The sequence below is a fragment of the Colius striatus genome, chromosome 1, assembly GCF_028858725.1.
Source record: "Colius striatus isolate bColStr4 chromosome 1, bColStr4.1.hap1, whole genome shotgun sequence".
NCBI classification, from domain to species: domain Eukaryota; kingdom Metazoa; phylum Chordata; class Aves; order Coliiformes; family Coliidae; genus Colius; species Colius striatus.
The window spans coordinates 22,866,923-22,883,060 of record NC_084759.1 but is presented as its reverse complement, the minus strand read 5'-3'; the positions used below and the strand labels follow the sequence as shown (position 1 = coordinate 22,883,060).

General features: G+C 36.9%; 1 protein-coding gene across 4 annotated transcripts in view; it reads right to left on the bottom strand.

Annotated features, from left to right (window-relative positions):
- The window catches only part of PDS5B (PDS5 cohesin associated factor B), a 136,326-nt gene that overhangs the window by 23,664 nt on the left and 96,524 nt on the right, over positions 1-16,138 (bottom strand). For 2 of the 4 annotated variants that reach the window (XR_009818494.1, XM_061993678.1), the window contains exons 26-33: positions 12,928-13,042; positions 12,409-12,541; positions 11,467-11,586; positions 11,031-11,093; positions 8,277-8,422; positions 6,229-6,334; positions 2,551-2,996; positions 2,360-2,461 (exon numbers count right to left, since the gene is read on the bottom strand). Coding sequence is in view for 3 of the 4 variants with exons in the window: in XM_061993678.1 (XP_061849662.1) it covers positions 2,360-2,461; positions 2,551-2,996; positions 6,229-6,334; positions 8,277-8,422; positions 11,031-11,093; positions 11,467-11,586; positions 12,409-12,541; positions 12,928-13,042 (1,231 nt within the window). In the remaining variant the exon portion in view is untranslated. The remainder of the gene's footprint in view (positions 1-2,359; positions 2,462-2,550; positions 2,997-6,228; positions 6,335-8,276; positions 8,423-11,030; positions 11,094-11,466; positions 11,587-12,408; positions 12,542-12,927; positions 13,043-16,138) is intronic. The other 2 variants (XM_061993690.1, XM_061993696.1) reach the window with 2 other exon arrangements.

The window sequence follows — 16,138 nt, the reverse complement described above, 5'->3', positions numbered from 1 at the left end:
ATAATCAGGATAACAACACCTTAAATCAGGACAATCAAGAAAAATCAGTCAACAATATCTTAAATTGTCCATGTTAGGGAGATGAACCACAAGGAAAAGGCACCCACTCAATATGGGAACTAGTCCTCCCTACACCTTAAAAAGTCAATGAGGTATGTAACCCAAGCTACACAGCTGCACCCACCTCACCATTTTTGCTTGGCTCATTAGCACAGTTCAGTATCAAATCACTGAATTGACCTGGGTCTTGGTACACCCAAACTAGGTGGCTTTTGGGAGTAAATTAAACTGGACACTGTTTCACAAACACACACACTCTTCAGTCTTCAGTGAGTAGCATACACATCTGAAATAGCATCAAACACATCCTCTGACAGCACAAAACCATGCTGTCAGCAGGAATTTTCAGTCTCAAGAATCACACTAAAACCTGTACAAAATAAAATCTCTGAAATGCATATAGTAATTATAGCAGGGGGTTTCAGCGCCAACCAACACGACATCCTTTGATAAACAATAAAAATCGAATCTTCCAAGACTGACAGAAGCAAGAGAATTGAAAAACAGGAGAATTCCCAAGCTAGGTGCATCTTTTCATATATTACAAAAATGATCTGTATCACATGTTCTAATTGGTAACCCAATTAGCTATCAGAAATAGGTTCTACACTATCACCTTACAGGTTACATCCCGAATTCTAATGTCAAATCCATCTCCAAGGAGCCTAGAAAGCTTTAAGCATTTGGATTAAATATAGTCCGTCTTGTGGTACACAGTGCTGCTCAGTCTATCAGCTCTCTTCAGTTCCCTAAAGTCCCTGCTGGAGACATGTAGAAGAAAGGTCTGACTACAATGCACTTTGAAAACTGAAGAATTACCTTTTCTGGCAGATTTAGAAAAAAAGACTATCAGAATTTGGATAATTTGATAAAAAAAATTAAAAATACACACAACATTGGTTTTCAATTAAGTCTAGAATAGACCAAACAGCTCTGAATCCTGAAACAAATTACTTGGGCTCCTCATGTTTGGAAAAATGTACGTACCTATGAACAAGAACTATGCCTGTTATTGATCATGTGCCCTGATACAGTTTACTTTCTGTTTAAAACAGGGTACAGAAACACGTTGAGTTCACTAGTTTCACTGAGAAGTGAACAAGAAACTACTTAAGTATTTGCTGAAGGACATCTTTGACAAATACCACCATAGCACATCAACCAACAATAACTTGTTGGTGTGTCTTCCCTGCATGGCAGTAGCAGTTTCTAACTCTTCTTCCACTGCACATGTAGCAGGGACTTCTGTAGTAAACAAGACAGTGTTGGGACCTGTGTTTCTGGTTACAGTGAAGGAGCAGGAGAGATCTGACCTGAGGCAGGGAAACACAACACTGGAAAGGTTGGGGTACTCTGTGTGCAAAACGCTAGAACGTGCCATCCAGTGTGAAATTAGAATTGGAATTGAGGGTTCAAGCTTGACAGAGCAAAGCTCTCCAGTGTGGGAAATCTGCAGGGCCAGGTGGATTGGTACAGTAAACTGCAAGAGGAAGACCCACATAATGCTAACTAAGCTCAGAAGCTAGAAAAACAGAAATGGAAAATGCCAAACTGAAGATCAGCGCAAGCAGCACACTAAGGAATTTACCACAAGGTTCTGGAAGAGCATCTTTCAAGTCTGTTCTGTGGCAGACTGCCTCTCTGTACATCTATATGCAGTGTGTAAAGCAGAGGTGCACAAGTGGACAGCACCACTGGTGTCAGATATACCTGCTATTTCCTACAGCAGGCACAAGAAAAAGTAGCTATCCACAGAGTTTATTTCAGAGCTTAAAACGCCTCAGAATTTTCAAGAGCTACTATCCTTCATAGATTATAGCACATTTTAGTCTTTTAGAAATGGTTCAAGTGGATAACAGGTAGCCACAACTTAGAAAGTAAAGCAAACATCCATTTAAAGAGAATCAGAATAAACTTAATTCTCCACAATACTGTTTCACCACAGTAACAATTTGATTCTTCCTCCCCCTCCAAAACAAAGGGGACCATTTTTCACTCCTTGAAATCTTAACAAAGTCTTGTCTTCAGGGCCCTCAAGTGTGTTACTGAGTCTTGTCCTACAAGAGCAAAGCTATGGATATGCCACCTGAGCATATTAACTTTACTCATAGCTTCTTGCTCTGGTTTGAGATGCTCTAGGAGAGGCAGCTAGGGAAAACATTTTAGAAATAACAATGGCCATTTATTTTCTTAACTGTCAATTATTCTGAAATATTTTCACTTAATGATTGTTTGGGGGCACAGAGGCATATTTTTAAATTTTCACTAAGCACAAATTTAGAAAATATTCACCACTTACACTTTTTTTTGCTGTGATGGTGGTGTGTTTGATGACCTTCCTCGTCTTTTCTGTGGCGTAGACTGTGATGATTCAACTGTACTAGTTTCAGATGGTTCTGCTCTGTTTTGAGGAAGACCCAAATTGCAAAGTATCAAATTATAACTAATGTCCAAGGATAAAATATGCAGCTTTAAAGATGACACGCTTACCTCTGCTGTGTTCTTTTCGCTGTCCTATTTTGCCTGCCTTTTGGTTTTTGTTCGATATTTTCAGTTTGCCTTTCTTCTTCCTCCTCCTCCTCTTCTGCTGCAGCTGCTGGCAGTTGTTTTTTTTTGCTCCTTTTTGATGATTTGGCCACTGGTTCTTCCTTTGGTGTTCCCCCATTATTTGCTTTGGGAGGGCGTCCTCTTCTCCCTCCTTTCTTTGGTGGACTGTTCTGCTCATCTTCACTTTCTATTACATCTTCTTTTAGCCTTTTTTCCTCTTGCCATTGCGTTTCATCAGATTCTGAAACGACTGCAGGTCTCTTCCTTACCCGTTGACTACCTCGGAGTTTCTGCTCTTGACCCAGTTTATTCATGTCATCTATGCTTAGCTTCTCCTCCGAATCTGTGATAGCTGCTTTCTTCCTTCCTCTAGGCTTCTCCATCTCCGACTGAAAAGGTAAGATTACATCTTAAATTAAAGAATTAAACTGCCATACTAAGCTGTCACATATGCAAAAGCTACAGAAGCTTCCCTCTGCTACAAAGCAGTCTTCAAGTTACACAAGCTGTCTACTAAGATTGTCTACCATACCCCTTTAAAAAACTTTGCAAAATTGTAAACACATCCCTTCATATAAAATAAAAGGCAGCAGAGACAGATTATTTCAAAGGTGAGCAGTTAAAATACTGAAGTATGTATTCCACATTTGTATGCTCAGCTATGTCAAACACAATGGCTAGAATATCCATTAACTGCATTTTTATCAATAGAAAAATATAAATACAGGATGGGAACTGCCAGCTTGTGGCTTCAGTGTGCTTATGCCTGGCTCCCACGCTGGCAGTGACAAAGCTCAAATACAGAGGACAGTGGGCAACCTGAATTTGTAATGGTAAAAGGAAGCACAGGAATTATTGTTATTGCTGAAGCACTACTCTCAGAGCTGCACTAAGACTCAACATTTACCCGCCTACCATATCATGAAGACCATGACTATTTCATTTTGGACAATTTCATGCTCCGAAAGTCCAAATATTTACAGTATCTCACAGTTTCATAACAATGGTTATTTGAAGCTAAAATCACTCAACACATAAAAACACTAATTTGTTAATATTTGCCACGTAGCAATTTAATCTACATAATATCTGTTATGCCACTTAAAACCAGATTGAATGGGGCTTTCTTCCTTCACATCTCCCTTGTGACACATATTTATCCATAAATCCTGGTCAAGAAATGCAGAAAAGCTATAAAGGATATGAGGGAAAAAAGTAAAATATATTGAAGGACAAAGAATTACACTTGAAAAATTTTGGTTTTTTGGAGTTTGAACAATGACGACATCTCTTGCCAGTTCCTGACTTCAATGACAAAACTGTTAATACAGACCATTGACATTAAATCCTGTTCTATTTGCTTTTGCAGTGACTGTATCTGCCATTACCTACTTTTATCAGGTAACTAGTTGTCGCCAAGTTCCTCCCTCAGGAGAAACACTGTCCCACAACCTTAGAATTCACATGGTGATCTATGTAAACTGGACAAACATCTAAATAGTGACATCTTTAACGTATGTATTTTTGGCTCCCCAATTAAAATTCTGCTTCTGGGTTCATGCTCATAATAGTCACAATAATCTGCTCCCCAGCTCCAAAAATGAGTTCTGAATCAATGACCTTAAGCTGCTTGCTTGAAATACAAATGCCCTCAAAAGGACTCAAAATACTGAACCCTACTTGCTTTATCACTTAGCTTTGTCAGTTACATATTCAACCTAAGGCTTCTAAGCATGAATTGTATGCCCACAGTTGTATAAACTCTCAGACTTGTCAAGGTTTACAGAACCTAGGAACCATCAGAAGTGGAGCTGAGTTTTTTTGGCAAGAGATTCCTGATTTTTCTGGTTTTGTTAGAAATGGGGTTGCTTATCCCACGAGATATCACAGCATAAGATGGTTATTTACACTTCAAGAAAAGCAACACTCCAGGACATTTTTACTAGTCAGTAGCTTATGTGCTGAGCAACCTAGAAAAATGCAACAGACTGACATAACGGGGGATAGAGAACCGTCAGAGATAGCAAAAAAAGAGAATAAAACAGCAGTGACATTAGGTACAGGAAAAACTTAATGCAATCTAGAAAATCCATCTGTAACAAATCTGATCTTGTATTATTACTTTTTCACGCACATCCCAAATATTACAACATTTGCAGACTGACAACTGTTATTAGGGCACAGAGAACTGAAATATACTAGTGGTATGTAAAATCATTATTTGAAGTGCTCTTCAAATTATGGTACAATTATTTTCTTTGGTGGCTTGTTTTTCTCTATCCTGACACAGGTGTAAATACTGCTTAAGACAGTATTTAGCCTGTTTATTAACATATTAAGTCACTGCATCTGAGTCCAAATACTTTTTTGCAACTTCACTGGGAACCAGAGAAATACAGAAATCCATCAGTAAGAACTATAAAGGACAAGGCTACCACTTTCTAAGACCTTGGTTGGTGGTCACTCACTAAAAGCTCTCTCTGGATAGTGACACACGTAATTCCTCCTGAGCAATCCTGACATGCTAAAAGAGCACAACAATGACACCATTATGCTCTCCCTTGGGGTCCACTGTTCTAACATTATAGGTAATGTGCTTGTTAATCACTAAGTCTGTTTCACACCATAGATGAATTGTACTTGTCCACAAGTACCATTAGGTAGATCACTCTGCCTTACAAGTCTGTTGTTACGTGCAATCAGACATCCTCTAAATCATGTTTAAATTTCTACTTGTGATACCTGGCATTCAAAACCAAGCCCTTTCCTGCCTCCACTGCAATACGAGTTGCATGCAAGAAAACAGAATCCATATGGCTATTCAGCTAACTTCCTTGAATGTCTAAATCCAATGTCTAAATCATGACACCCTCTTGCTATTCTAGATAACCAAACAGTTGCAATTTCTAACAGCTGTTGAAAGGCAAACATCTGGCTGGAAAAGAACATGCCTCAGCACCACTGAAGGGACAGTATAAGAAAAGATGTGAATTATAATGCATCAACACGGTAATGAGGTATTATCACTTTGCTAACGACAAGCAAGAAGCCATGTACGATAGACTTTTACAACCTCAGAAATTTCAGACAGGTTAAATTGATCTCCCAAAGCTCCAGTAGAGTTGCTCATTCCTAAACTAATCCAATTAATTCTTCAAAAGCTATCAGGAACATATTTTTAATATCTCTACTGTATATTGGGAAACAAAAGTCCGAGGAAGCTATCAACTTAAACCACGTGTCAAATGTTGTGCTTCATCAACAAATCCTGAGGAATGACACAAATGATGGACCAATTCTCATCAACCTAGCTCTAGCAGAACCTACCCATGTCAATACTATCAATAATATGCAAATTGTAACAGATCTTGAAAGTTTATGGAAGAGGTCAGTGTGATGCAAAGGTAACACAATGTACACATGAAAACCAGACAAACTGAACATTTTTTTTCATTGCATTTTCAAATTCATCTCTGATGACATTTTCCAGCAGTTTAAAACATCGACTTAGTTTCACGTTTCAGCATGTTTTCTTGAATGGTATCAAGTAATAGATTAAGTTTTATTTTAAAGTCTTGGTGACTGAAAATGAAACATCTGCAATGCAACCAAACAGCTCACCCTTACAAGATCAGAGTCGTCTCTTTTGTCAGTTTTCTTCCCTGGTAAGGGTGAAGATAGTGTGAATTCCTCATTTTCGCTGTGGTCCATTTCAGTACTATCAAGTCTAGGATGAATAAACATTTATTATAATACAGTCGGCAATCATTAAAACAAAAAATTAAGAACGACAATCTCCAGAAGATATCTGTTCCTAAACTATGAACAGTGTGTCTGAAAGAACCTTTTTCTGGCTACTATAGCCACCACGTATCGCATTCTAGAATATCTAAGCCTCAAGACAAGGGTGTCAATCATCATCCAAGTTGAATTTTCTTTTTTCTCTGAGAGAGATAAGCAGCTTTTTGAAAGAGAAGAGCCTTCAAGAGACCTGAGCATTTGTGTACATTTGCATACTCTTTCAACTACCAAAAGATCCCCACAGACAGACCAGCCAAAGCTCAACTCTTTCCTATGGTGAGGAAAAAACAGCAGATTTGAATTTCAGAGGCCAGTTCATCCCTCAGCTTTCTCTTGTTATTTAGGGAGCAATTTCATTTTTATTTCAGTTTCTACATATGTAAATGTGGACAATAATATCTCCTGCATATGTAAAACACAAGACCCATGGATAAAAGGTAATATCCAACAGCCAATATACAAGTCATTCCATTTAATCTGCCCTGGGGTAGGGAGAAGCAGCGTTTTTAAATCAAAGTAATTTTTTTTTTTTTTTTAAACGAAAAGAAATATGCTATGTGCTGAAATGAATGTAGTATTCAAATACACTAACTCTTAGCTTCCTGGCCTGGCCACCATGTAGACCAAGAAAGACATTCTCACTCCTAGAAGGATAAAATGTCTAATAACTGATGTAATCAAAAATCATCTTAACAGATGCAATCTTGCCTGTACATATTCAATCAAACCAAATTGGAAATACCATCCATACTGAATCATTACCATCACTTCTACAGGAATTTTTTTCTTCTCTGATATTTCCACTCAAAACATTAATCAGTTTAACTTAGATTAACTGGAGAGATCATGAAGATGACAGAGTACGTTAAGCTGTGAGTGCAGAATTTTTCAAATGAACTGGATGTAGAACAGTATTGGTCTCGGATTCAGTTTACTGGATATAAAGAAACATCTGGTTTCTAACCTGTCTTTATCCAAGAATGTATTTTGTTGTGTGATTCAGCATAACTTGTAAGAACTAACCCTTTCTGTAGGCTTTCCATGGATTTCAGAAGTATTTCTCGCAGAACAATGCAAGATTACATTTAAAATTAATATTATATATTAAATAGTCACAAAAGTACCAAATGAGAGGTTTTATTTCCAAACATAACATTTACTCACAGGCTTGAAGCAATGTGAGAAAATACTAAGCAGGACTCATGCAATCTCTAAATATCCGTGAAAAAAAATTAGTGATAATGTGACTTCCAGTTAAAAAATGAACACGGGATGATACAGTGACTAATGAACAACCTAAAAAAGGACACAAAATAAGCTGTAGAACTAGAAGATTACTTATGCCACATTACAGTACATTCCTCTCTCCATTACAGAAATAATCCAAAATCCAAAAATGTTTCTCTGCAAAGTATAGGACAAATTTCCAGAGGAGTTAAGTCATATAAGGTTGCCACAACTGCCTACCAGTCCTCAGTGTCTATGATGTGCTGTTAACATTACAGTGGGCTAACATTACACAAGGATCCTAGGAACTGCAGATGTATACACACACTCAAATACACATACATGTAGGTGTGTGTATACACATATCTATGTGGGTGGGAGTTACATATATTAAAAAAAAAAGCTTCCTTAATACAATCATCTCTGGACGTAATTTCATTCTTACTTTTACTTTAAAAGCTAATTTATTTGTGGAGTTAGAAAGCCAAATTCATGGTTTCAGTTATACCAATGTGGTACTACAACTTCATCTCAAAATAAGATAATAGAATTCTGTTTCTCACTTAGAACATATTATAGAAATATTCCAAGTTTCCATTACAAATAAGTGAAATATCAAAGCTCCTTTGTTGTCTACCAACCTCCCTTTGATCCTTCCTGGAGAGCTTGGATTTGAACTGCTGCTGGCATTGCTTACAGTTTCCATTCGTGAAGATTTGGATTGAGACTGCTTGCCTGCTGACGAAAGAGGCTTATTAACTGCTCCAAGAACATTGGCTGCTTTGGGCTGAAACCAAAAATATATTTCCTTTATTTTAAGCTACACATTTAGATATTGTTAACATGTACTATGCTTAAAATATTCAGATTTCACTTTCTGCAATTAATATTTTTAATTTAACACAAAGCAATCAGCATTTTTATATGCAAGTTACAACAGCCACCAGAGGGAAGTTGACAAAGCTGTAATCAAGTAGTTAGCTATCACCAAAATCAGTCGTCTTCTCTCTACCCTTACGTTCTTTCCTCTTCTCATTGGTAGTACTGGGTACTCATCTGACTTTCCAGTAAGCCACTTCAGCACCTTTTGTGCAGTTTGCTTTCTGCTTTTATAGCTGCCTGAACCGGCTCACCATTTGGATCAGAGAAGCAGCTGTACTGGCAAGACAGAATTAGCAGGAGAGCCCTTTCAGCAAAGAAACCAATAAACTGGCTTAGCTGTAATGGCAAACCACACTAGTTTCAACCAGGGATTAATGAGAACCTCAAAATTAAAATACTGTGAATAAGATTTTAATACTTCATATAAAGATTTTTAAAATGTTAGTCTTTTACCAAAGTTTTCAGACAATGGTGAGCTTCAGGTTATTAAGTGGATTATCTTTCAGACATGCCAAATACCTCCAATTTCATACTAACTTTTGAGAGAGCTAGAAGAGTTCTGTTACTCCTAAAGAGAATACACCTTTATGCCAAACCTCCCATGTACAAAAATGTTGAATTAAAGCCCATTCCTTACATTTCTCATTATCCAGGATGATTCATTTTCTATTTCAATATTAGATTCTAGCTATGTCTCAAGTTAGTGACAGCTAAAAAAAAATTCAACATGCACATCATAGCAGCTTTGAGTGTTCCTTTTTCAGAGCTGTGCACCATGGGTGTGCTGGTTATACTTTTGTAGCCTGAGGGAATTTTACACTTACACCAAAAAGATTCACTCTCACTGAGTACAAGAAAAACAGCATATCCTTTCCAAAAATAAAATTTGAAGAACAAAATCCAGTTTAAGAACGCACATCTATTAGTTTACAACTTAATGTTACTTAACAAGTGAATACAGAAAAAGCTTAAAATCAGAGAGCTATTCAAATTCACATTGGACTGGACTTCCTACTATGGAGGGACTAACAGTTCCTCCCTAACCACAGAACCTACACTCAAAAGTCTCGCTGCCCCTCTGATACTGTTCCCTGCTCTATATCCACCTCACTAAGGTTCACTCAAGGTAGTCTTCCATTCCTAAAAATAAGAGTCCCATGACCAGCTTTCATGGTGGTGTCATGATGGTGATGCAAATGACAACTTTTGGTGGTCAAACACGTCTGCTGTGTGTTCTAAAACAAACAAACAAAAAATCCCAAAGAACCACAAAAAAACCCCAAAGGAGCTAGAGTGCCTGCACTAGAAATCTCAAATAATGTAAAAGCTACCTTAGGAGTTAAAAGAATTTCAGTTAGGGTGTATGACAGATATGGAGCTACTGGAGTTCATCAAAGGGCCATGAAGACGAAAATGAGTCTGATTTTTCACAAAAAAAGTCTGAGAAAGCAGAGACTTTGGACTAGATTACCTCGAGAGGTCCCTTCCAGTCACAAACATTCTGTCATTCTATGATTTTATGTGATGCATAAATTATGTTTCTTAATATTGTCATAGTACACTTAAATTTGGGACAAACTAGCAAGTCTCTTTTATGTAAAAAACTGGATAACAGAACTTAATGTTGACTACTGATCAGATACTGGAAGACACACAACTTCCTTTTAAAACATTTGTGTCTTCATGGACTAGAGTGTCACTTCTTACTGGAGTTAAAATACTCAAATGTGCAATACAGTGACAATATATTCCAATCAGTAAATGCTTTCAACTTCTAATCCAAAAGATGCTCCTACATCTGCATTTTTTACTAACTTGCATTCTTCCTCTATTAATCAAGCTACTAACTCACCGATAATGCATCATTAGCAAAGTAAAAGGGTAATGATGCTGTGGTTTTATTTGTTTTGTGGGGCAGCAAATGAGTGTACTATTGTCATCTGGAACAGGACACATTAACCCAGGTAAAAACCAAAATTTATCTTTACTAAATTTTTATATTATTCTAAAGAGATCTGGGTTTAGATTTAGGGAAGAAAGAACACTGCCATTCAATACAATGCCCATTTAGAAAGAATAAATTAATATCAACATGGAATAGCCAGTTATCTTGTAAGACACTGCAAAACGGTATTCAGATTTGCCAAAGATAACTTTATGTGACAATCCTTAATATCAGAACTTTATATGTAATACTGTAGTCTTCTGCAAAAAAAAAGTTTAATAATTTTGCAAACCTGTCAAATATTATGGAGGTTTTTTTTACTCTCTTTTTTAAAGACAACAGTCTTTGCCTGCTATCGTCACAATCCAGCAGAAACAGCAGCAGTTTTCCCTTTTACTTATCTCTTTCTATCTGTTTACTAACCTTTAGTATATAAATCTTTTAGGCAAAACCAACCTATTTTCTTAAACTTGAAGTGTTTTATTGACTACATATTAGTTTTCTTTAAAAACACAAATCCCAAAACCACAAACAGCATCAAAACCCCAAACCCCTACACTACACATACCTTTCCAGGAGTGAAAAAAGACTTCATTTCTGGAGGAAGATAGTTTTTGGTGTTACTGAAGTTCTGAAAAGAAATGAGAGGGGAGAAAAAAATTTTTTTTTTTTTAAAAAAAGTTAAAAAAAGGCAATAATAAATAAGTAATAAAACCCAGTAATAATTAATGACCAAGATAAATACATTTTGGAGGTAGCACTGGAAGATTTTCTTTACATTATTTATGCTTGTGGAATTTTAAACCTGAACAACAATATTAGGGAAGGAGGTATGAGTGTGTGTACACACATATAAATTTTTTATGAAAACACAATACAGACATTTTCAACTACATTATAATGCAAAAATGCCTCAAGTTAAAAGAAATATTGAAAAAAAAGAATTACAATGAACAAAGGTTTAAATAGACTTATGTCAAGAAAAATTAAGTGCCATGGTATACCTTGTCAGGTTGAGTAAAATATCTGGCTGGAAGGACAGGGTCTTTAGGAGATTCCAAACTGTATGTTGTACTCTTTGACATAATGATATTCATTGCTACATCACAGACTGTGTATAGTTTCTGTAAATAATAAAATAAAATTTTAAAAAGTAAATAACACTTCAGAAATTTACTGTAAATTTTGACAAAAGACAGTATCGTTTGAGCACAGAACTACAAGAACTCAGTTTAAAAGCAGTCATCTTAAACACTTCAGATGTTTAAGATTACTTAAACACTTAACACTTAAACATTAGCCTGCACCTTAAACAGTGTACTGCAGAGTACTAAAATACAGGAGCAAAAGAGAAAAGCATTGCAGGCACAGCAGTTGACGAGAACTAGCTTTCATGTTCTACAATTCAGAAGAGCATATTCCATAGTTTCAAAGACAAAACTCATCCAAACAAATCTCCTCTCTATGGGAAAAGCAGAAAAGTGACAAATCTCTACATTATGTGATGTTTTTGAACCTCAAAAACAAGATCAGAGTTCGATATATTCACTACACAATAGACACTGAAGACATCTAACACATGTAGTTTTCTTCCTACACTAAGCTTACACTTGCACTTTTAAAAATAAATATTACAAAGCACTTGAGTGAATGATCTAAACAAAAAACCTAGTTTACATACATTTAAGTTTGCATTTAATAATCTGACACAAAAAGAAAAGGAATACAAACTATTACAACTGCCTCACAAATGTAGAACACTTACTGAAGCAAAGTAACTGTCATCTAAACTACAACAAATATCACCATTACAGTACAAAAAGTGTCATCTCCCACACACAATTCTATTGAAAGACATTTTAAAGTTGGTGTGTAAACAAAACCCAAGTCAATTCCAGAAAAAGGCCAGAATTAAATGCAATTTCCAATCAAGTATCATCACTTACTTCATTCATTTTTTGATCATCTGGTCCTTGAGCATCCTTAGTCTGTTTGATATTTTCTACCATTTTTCTGATAAATGCATGACTGTTGTTCTCATTTTTTGCCATCAGTATTTCCAGTATGAACCACAGGCACCTAAAGGGGAAATGCCATACTCCTCATAAATAGAAATGCACAAGACATTCTTTGAAAAAGCACATTTGAGACAGTAGTTTACTCTGGGTTTTACTAATATTATGAACTTGAACCAGTCCAACTGAGAAACCAGTTCTTTTTCCTAAAGAAATGAAAGTCTCACTGTAAGATAACAAGATCCCTTCTCAAGGCGAAGGTCCCTCTATAAGATAACACAAAATACTAAAAAAGCACATATGCTATTTCCCACAATATTTTATAGAAATAGCTGCCACTATTATGTGCACCGGGCAGTGTATCAGGCTACCAGTATGAACTAAAATTTCACTTAGAATAAAATTACATTGCTTTAATCCTGGGAATAACACTGTTACAAGTAGTCTTACTCTTTAATGTCCTTGAGTTGTTCAATGTCTTGAACTTTGACGTAATCTGGGTCATGAGCTAGAAGATGGATAGTATAAGGGACAACATACTCTGGTAGAAGTGACAACAGTTTCTCTGAAAAGCAGAAGAAATATACATCAAAAGAAAGCATACCAAGAAATATGCTTTTCTAGTACAGAGGAAAGAGCATACATTAAAATAAAATATAGGTACCTAGGAGTCTATTATTTCTTTATGATGCTGCATCTGAGGGTTGATGGGCAGATGTTTCATGTAGGCAAAAATGAACATTTTGAGCTTCTTGCACTCAGGGCTGCATATTTTCTAGCTAGCTTGAGAACACAGATATAGGCTCCCCCTACTCTTAAATTCTTTCCTTGGTTCAAAGTCTGTATTCTTAACGAACTTAAAAAACAGAGTAAGGATAGATCACAAAATCCATGTTAGCTGCAAGATGTGAGACCTGCACAATTGCAGCGTAAGCCACTATTCTTTCTCTGGAAACTGCAACATACAGCCTTGCTCTCAAAATAACAGAAAGAAACGCCCTTTGCAGGGGCTTGGCAGTCAAACTGCTGGGGTTCTACAAACCCACAGCCCACTTATCTGCTTAAAGAAAGGACAGGAGGAAACATGGAAGCTAAAACAAAGTAGCAGAGGACTGAGTTTGAAAGGCCTGAAAGGCCCAAACCCAATTGAACAGAGCAGCACGACTGAACTACAATATTCAAAACTTCCTAAGCAAGGACTACAGAAGTCTTTCTTACATCCTGACAGTAGGGTGGCCTATTTTCCTTAGGGATTCAAAAAGTAGGGATCGTTGCCAAAGGCTATCTTGGAGTTACAATTGCAAAATACACATTCCATAAGGTAACAAAAAAAATCCTGAGCGAAACAACACTATGCAGAGTGAACTTCATCTCAAAAGTTGATGACAAAAATCAGAATGAAGTCATATCCCACAGGGCAAGGACAACAAAAACCCCCAACTTGTACATCAAAATCCAAGAAAAGGTTTTACAGAAAATATCCACACTGGTTTCTTTAGCCTAATGACTGAGAGGAACTAGAGGATGCACAGCACATCTGTTATTAAATCTGCAGCCAGTGCAGCAGGCAAGGCAGTAGGCAGGGAAGGCATGCTACTGTTGAATGTATGGCACAAGCATCTGGAGTGCTTGTGGAAAATGCCAAGTCCCAGTATTAACTTGGCTATGGATAAACACTTGAATGGACATGTGAAGGTGGGGAGGGAAACTCCTAGATTCATAGAATCATAGGGGTTGGAAGGGACCTTTAGAGATCACCTAGTCTAACCCCCTGCAGAAGCAGGTTCACCTAGATCAGGTCGCATAGGAACATGTCCAGACAGGTCTTGAAGGCCTCCAAGGAGGCTCCACACCCTTCCTGGGCAGCCTGTGCCAGGGCTCCCTCACCTGAACAGTGAAATATTTTTTTTCTTATGTTCTTTTTGTGCTCCAACATCATCCCATTACCCCTTGTCCTGTTGCTAGCTACTATAGAAAAAATGGATGCCCCAAACTCCTGACATCCACTCTTAAGATATTTATAAATGTTAATGAGATCTCCCCACAGTATCTTCTCCTCCAGACTAAACAGCCCCAGTTTCCACAGCCTTTCCTCATATGAAAGATGTTTCAGTCCCCTGATCATCTTGATGGCCCTGCTCTGGGCTCTCTCCACAAGTTCTCTGTCCCTCTTGAGCTGAGGAGTCTGGAACTGGACACAGGACTCCAGATGAGGCCTCACCAGGGCAGAGTAGAGGGGGAGCAGAACCTCCCTTGACCTGCTGGCCACACTCTTTGCTGGCTCATGGTTAGCTGATTATCAATCAGAACTCCCTCTGCTCTCTAACTCTGCTTTTGAAAAATTTGAGTTAGTCAGTAGTCAAGAAAGACATGATCAGGACTAGGCAAATGTTCTTTTGGGAAGCTGATAACTATCCCATATTAGGTCATTCATAAGAAATCCAGACATTTGTAAATCATTATATATAATAATTTTTTGAAACTATTTTAAAACAGCTTAGAATACTGACATGTTTCTCTCAAATATTCATATGACGTGATTGCTAAGCATTGCACACATCAAATAAAACACATCATTGTAGGTGTAACCAAATAATTCCCATAAGTCTTCATCTATACCATACTTAAAGGTCTGCATAACAGGGCATCATGCACAGCCTATATAAAATATCTGGATTCATTCATAATACCAAGAGAAGTGTTCCAAATTAACAGAGATCCACAGAAGACAGTGCTGTCATGTTTCAAGGATATACTTTTAGACAGCTATTGCAGTTGCAGTCAAATATCAAAAGTAATATCTCTACAACATAGACTGTAAGCCACCATAAGGTTTGAAAGAAACAATAAAACCATTCAGTTTCTACTTCAAGCTATAATCATAAAACTGATGTAACTTTACAAAGTAGTTTTTAATGTGTTTCAGTTGATACTACACTCAATTTGAAAAATACCCTTCACTTCTTCAAGCACTGTCCTGTGTTTTATCCAGTAGCTGTCTGCATAACTAAATAAAAAAATTAAGATGTGGCAAGGAAGAAACATGATTATGATTTCAGAAAATTGGTTTGTCTTAGACATATCCCTGGCAGACCAACTCACTATTATTTGTATTAATTAGCAACTTCAACAAGCTGCTCATCAAGAGCTCATGAACTCAGTGTTTCATTAAATTCCTGCCTTGTACAATTTCTAATGTAACTGTAATTCCAACTGGGTCTTGAAAACAAAGTGAAACAGACCAGATGAAACAAGAAAAGAACAAATATTGACAGATACTATATTTAACTCTGTCATGACACAAACACAAAAAATAGAATTTACACATTCTTTCCTCATCTGTACCAAGGAAAGACAACCTGAAAGGCTGAGTGGCTCTATAGACATGAACTACCAGTCCTTGAAGCTAGAGTATGGCAAAACCCCTCATGGCAAGTATTTATGAGCATTTGGGAAGAAACTTGTTAAAAAAAAATCATCTTTACTGTTGCAATTTCTTCACTTACTGACTTGCAGGTAAAAACACAGTCTTAGGAAAGAGAGATTCCTATGCAAGACACAAGTTTCTACCCAGATGCAACTAGTAACACATACACAATCAAAATAAATATCTTCCTGAGTGGCTTCCACTTTGAATAGCATATAGAGAATTTAAAAGGTC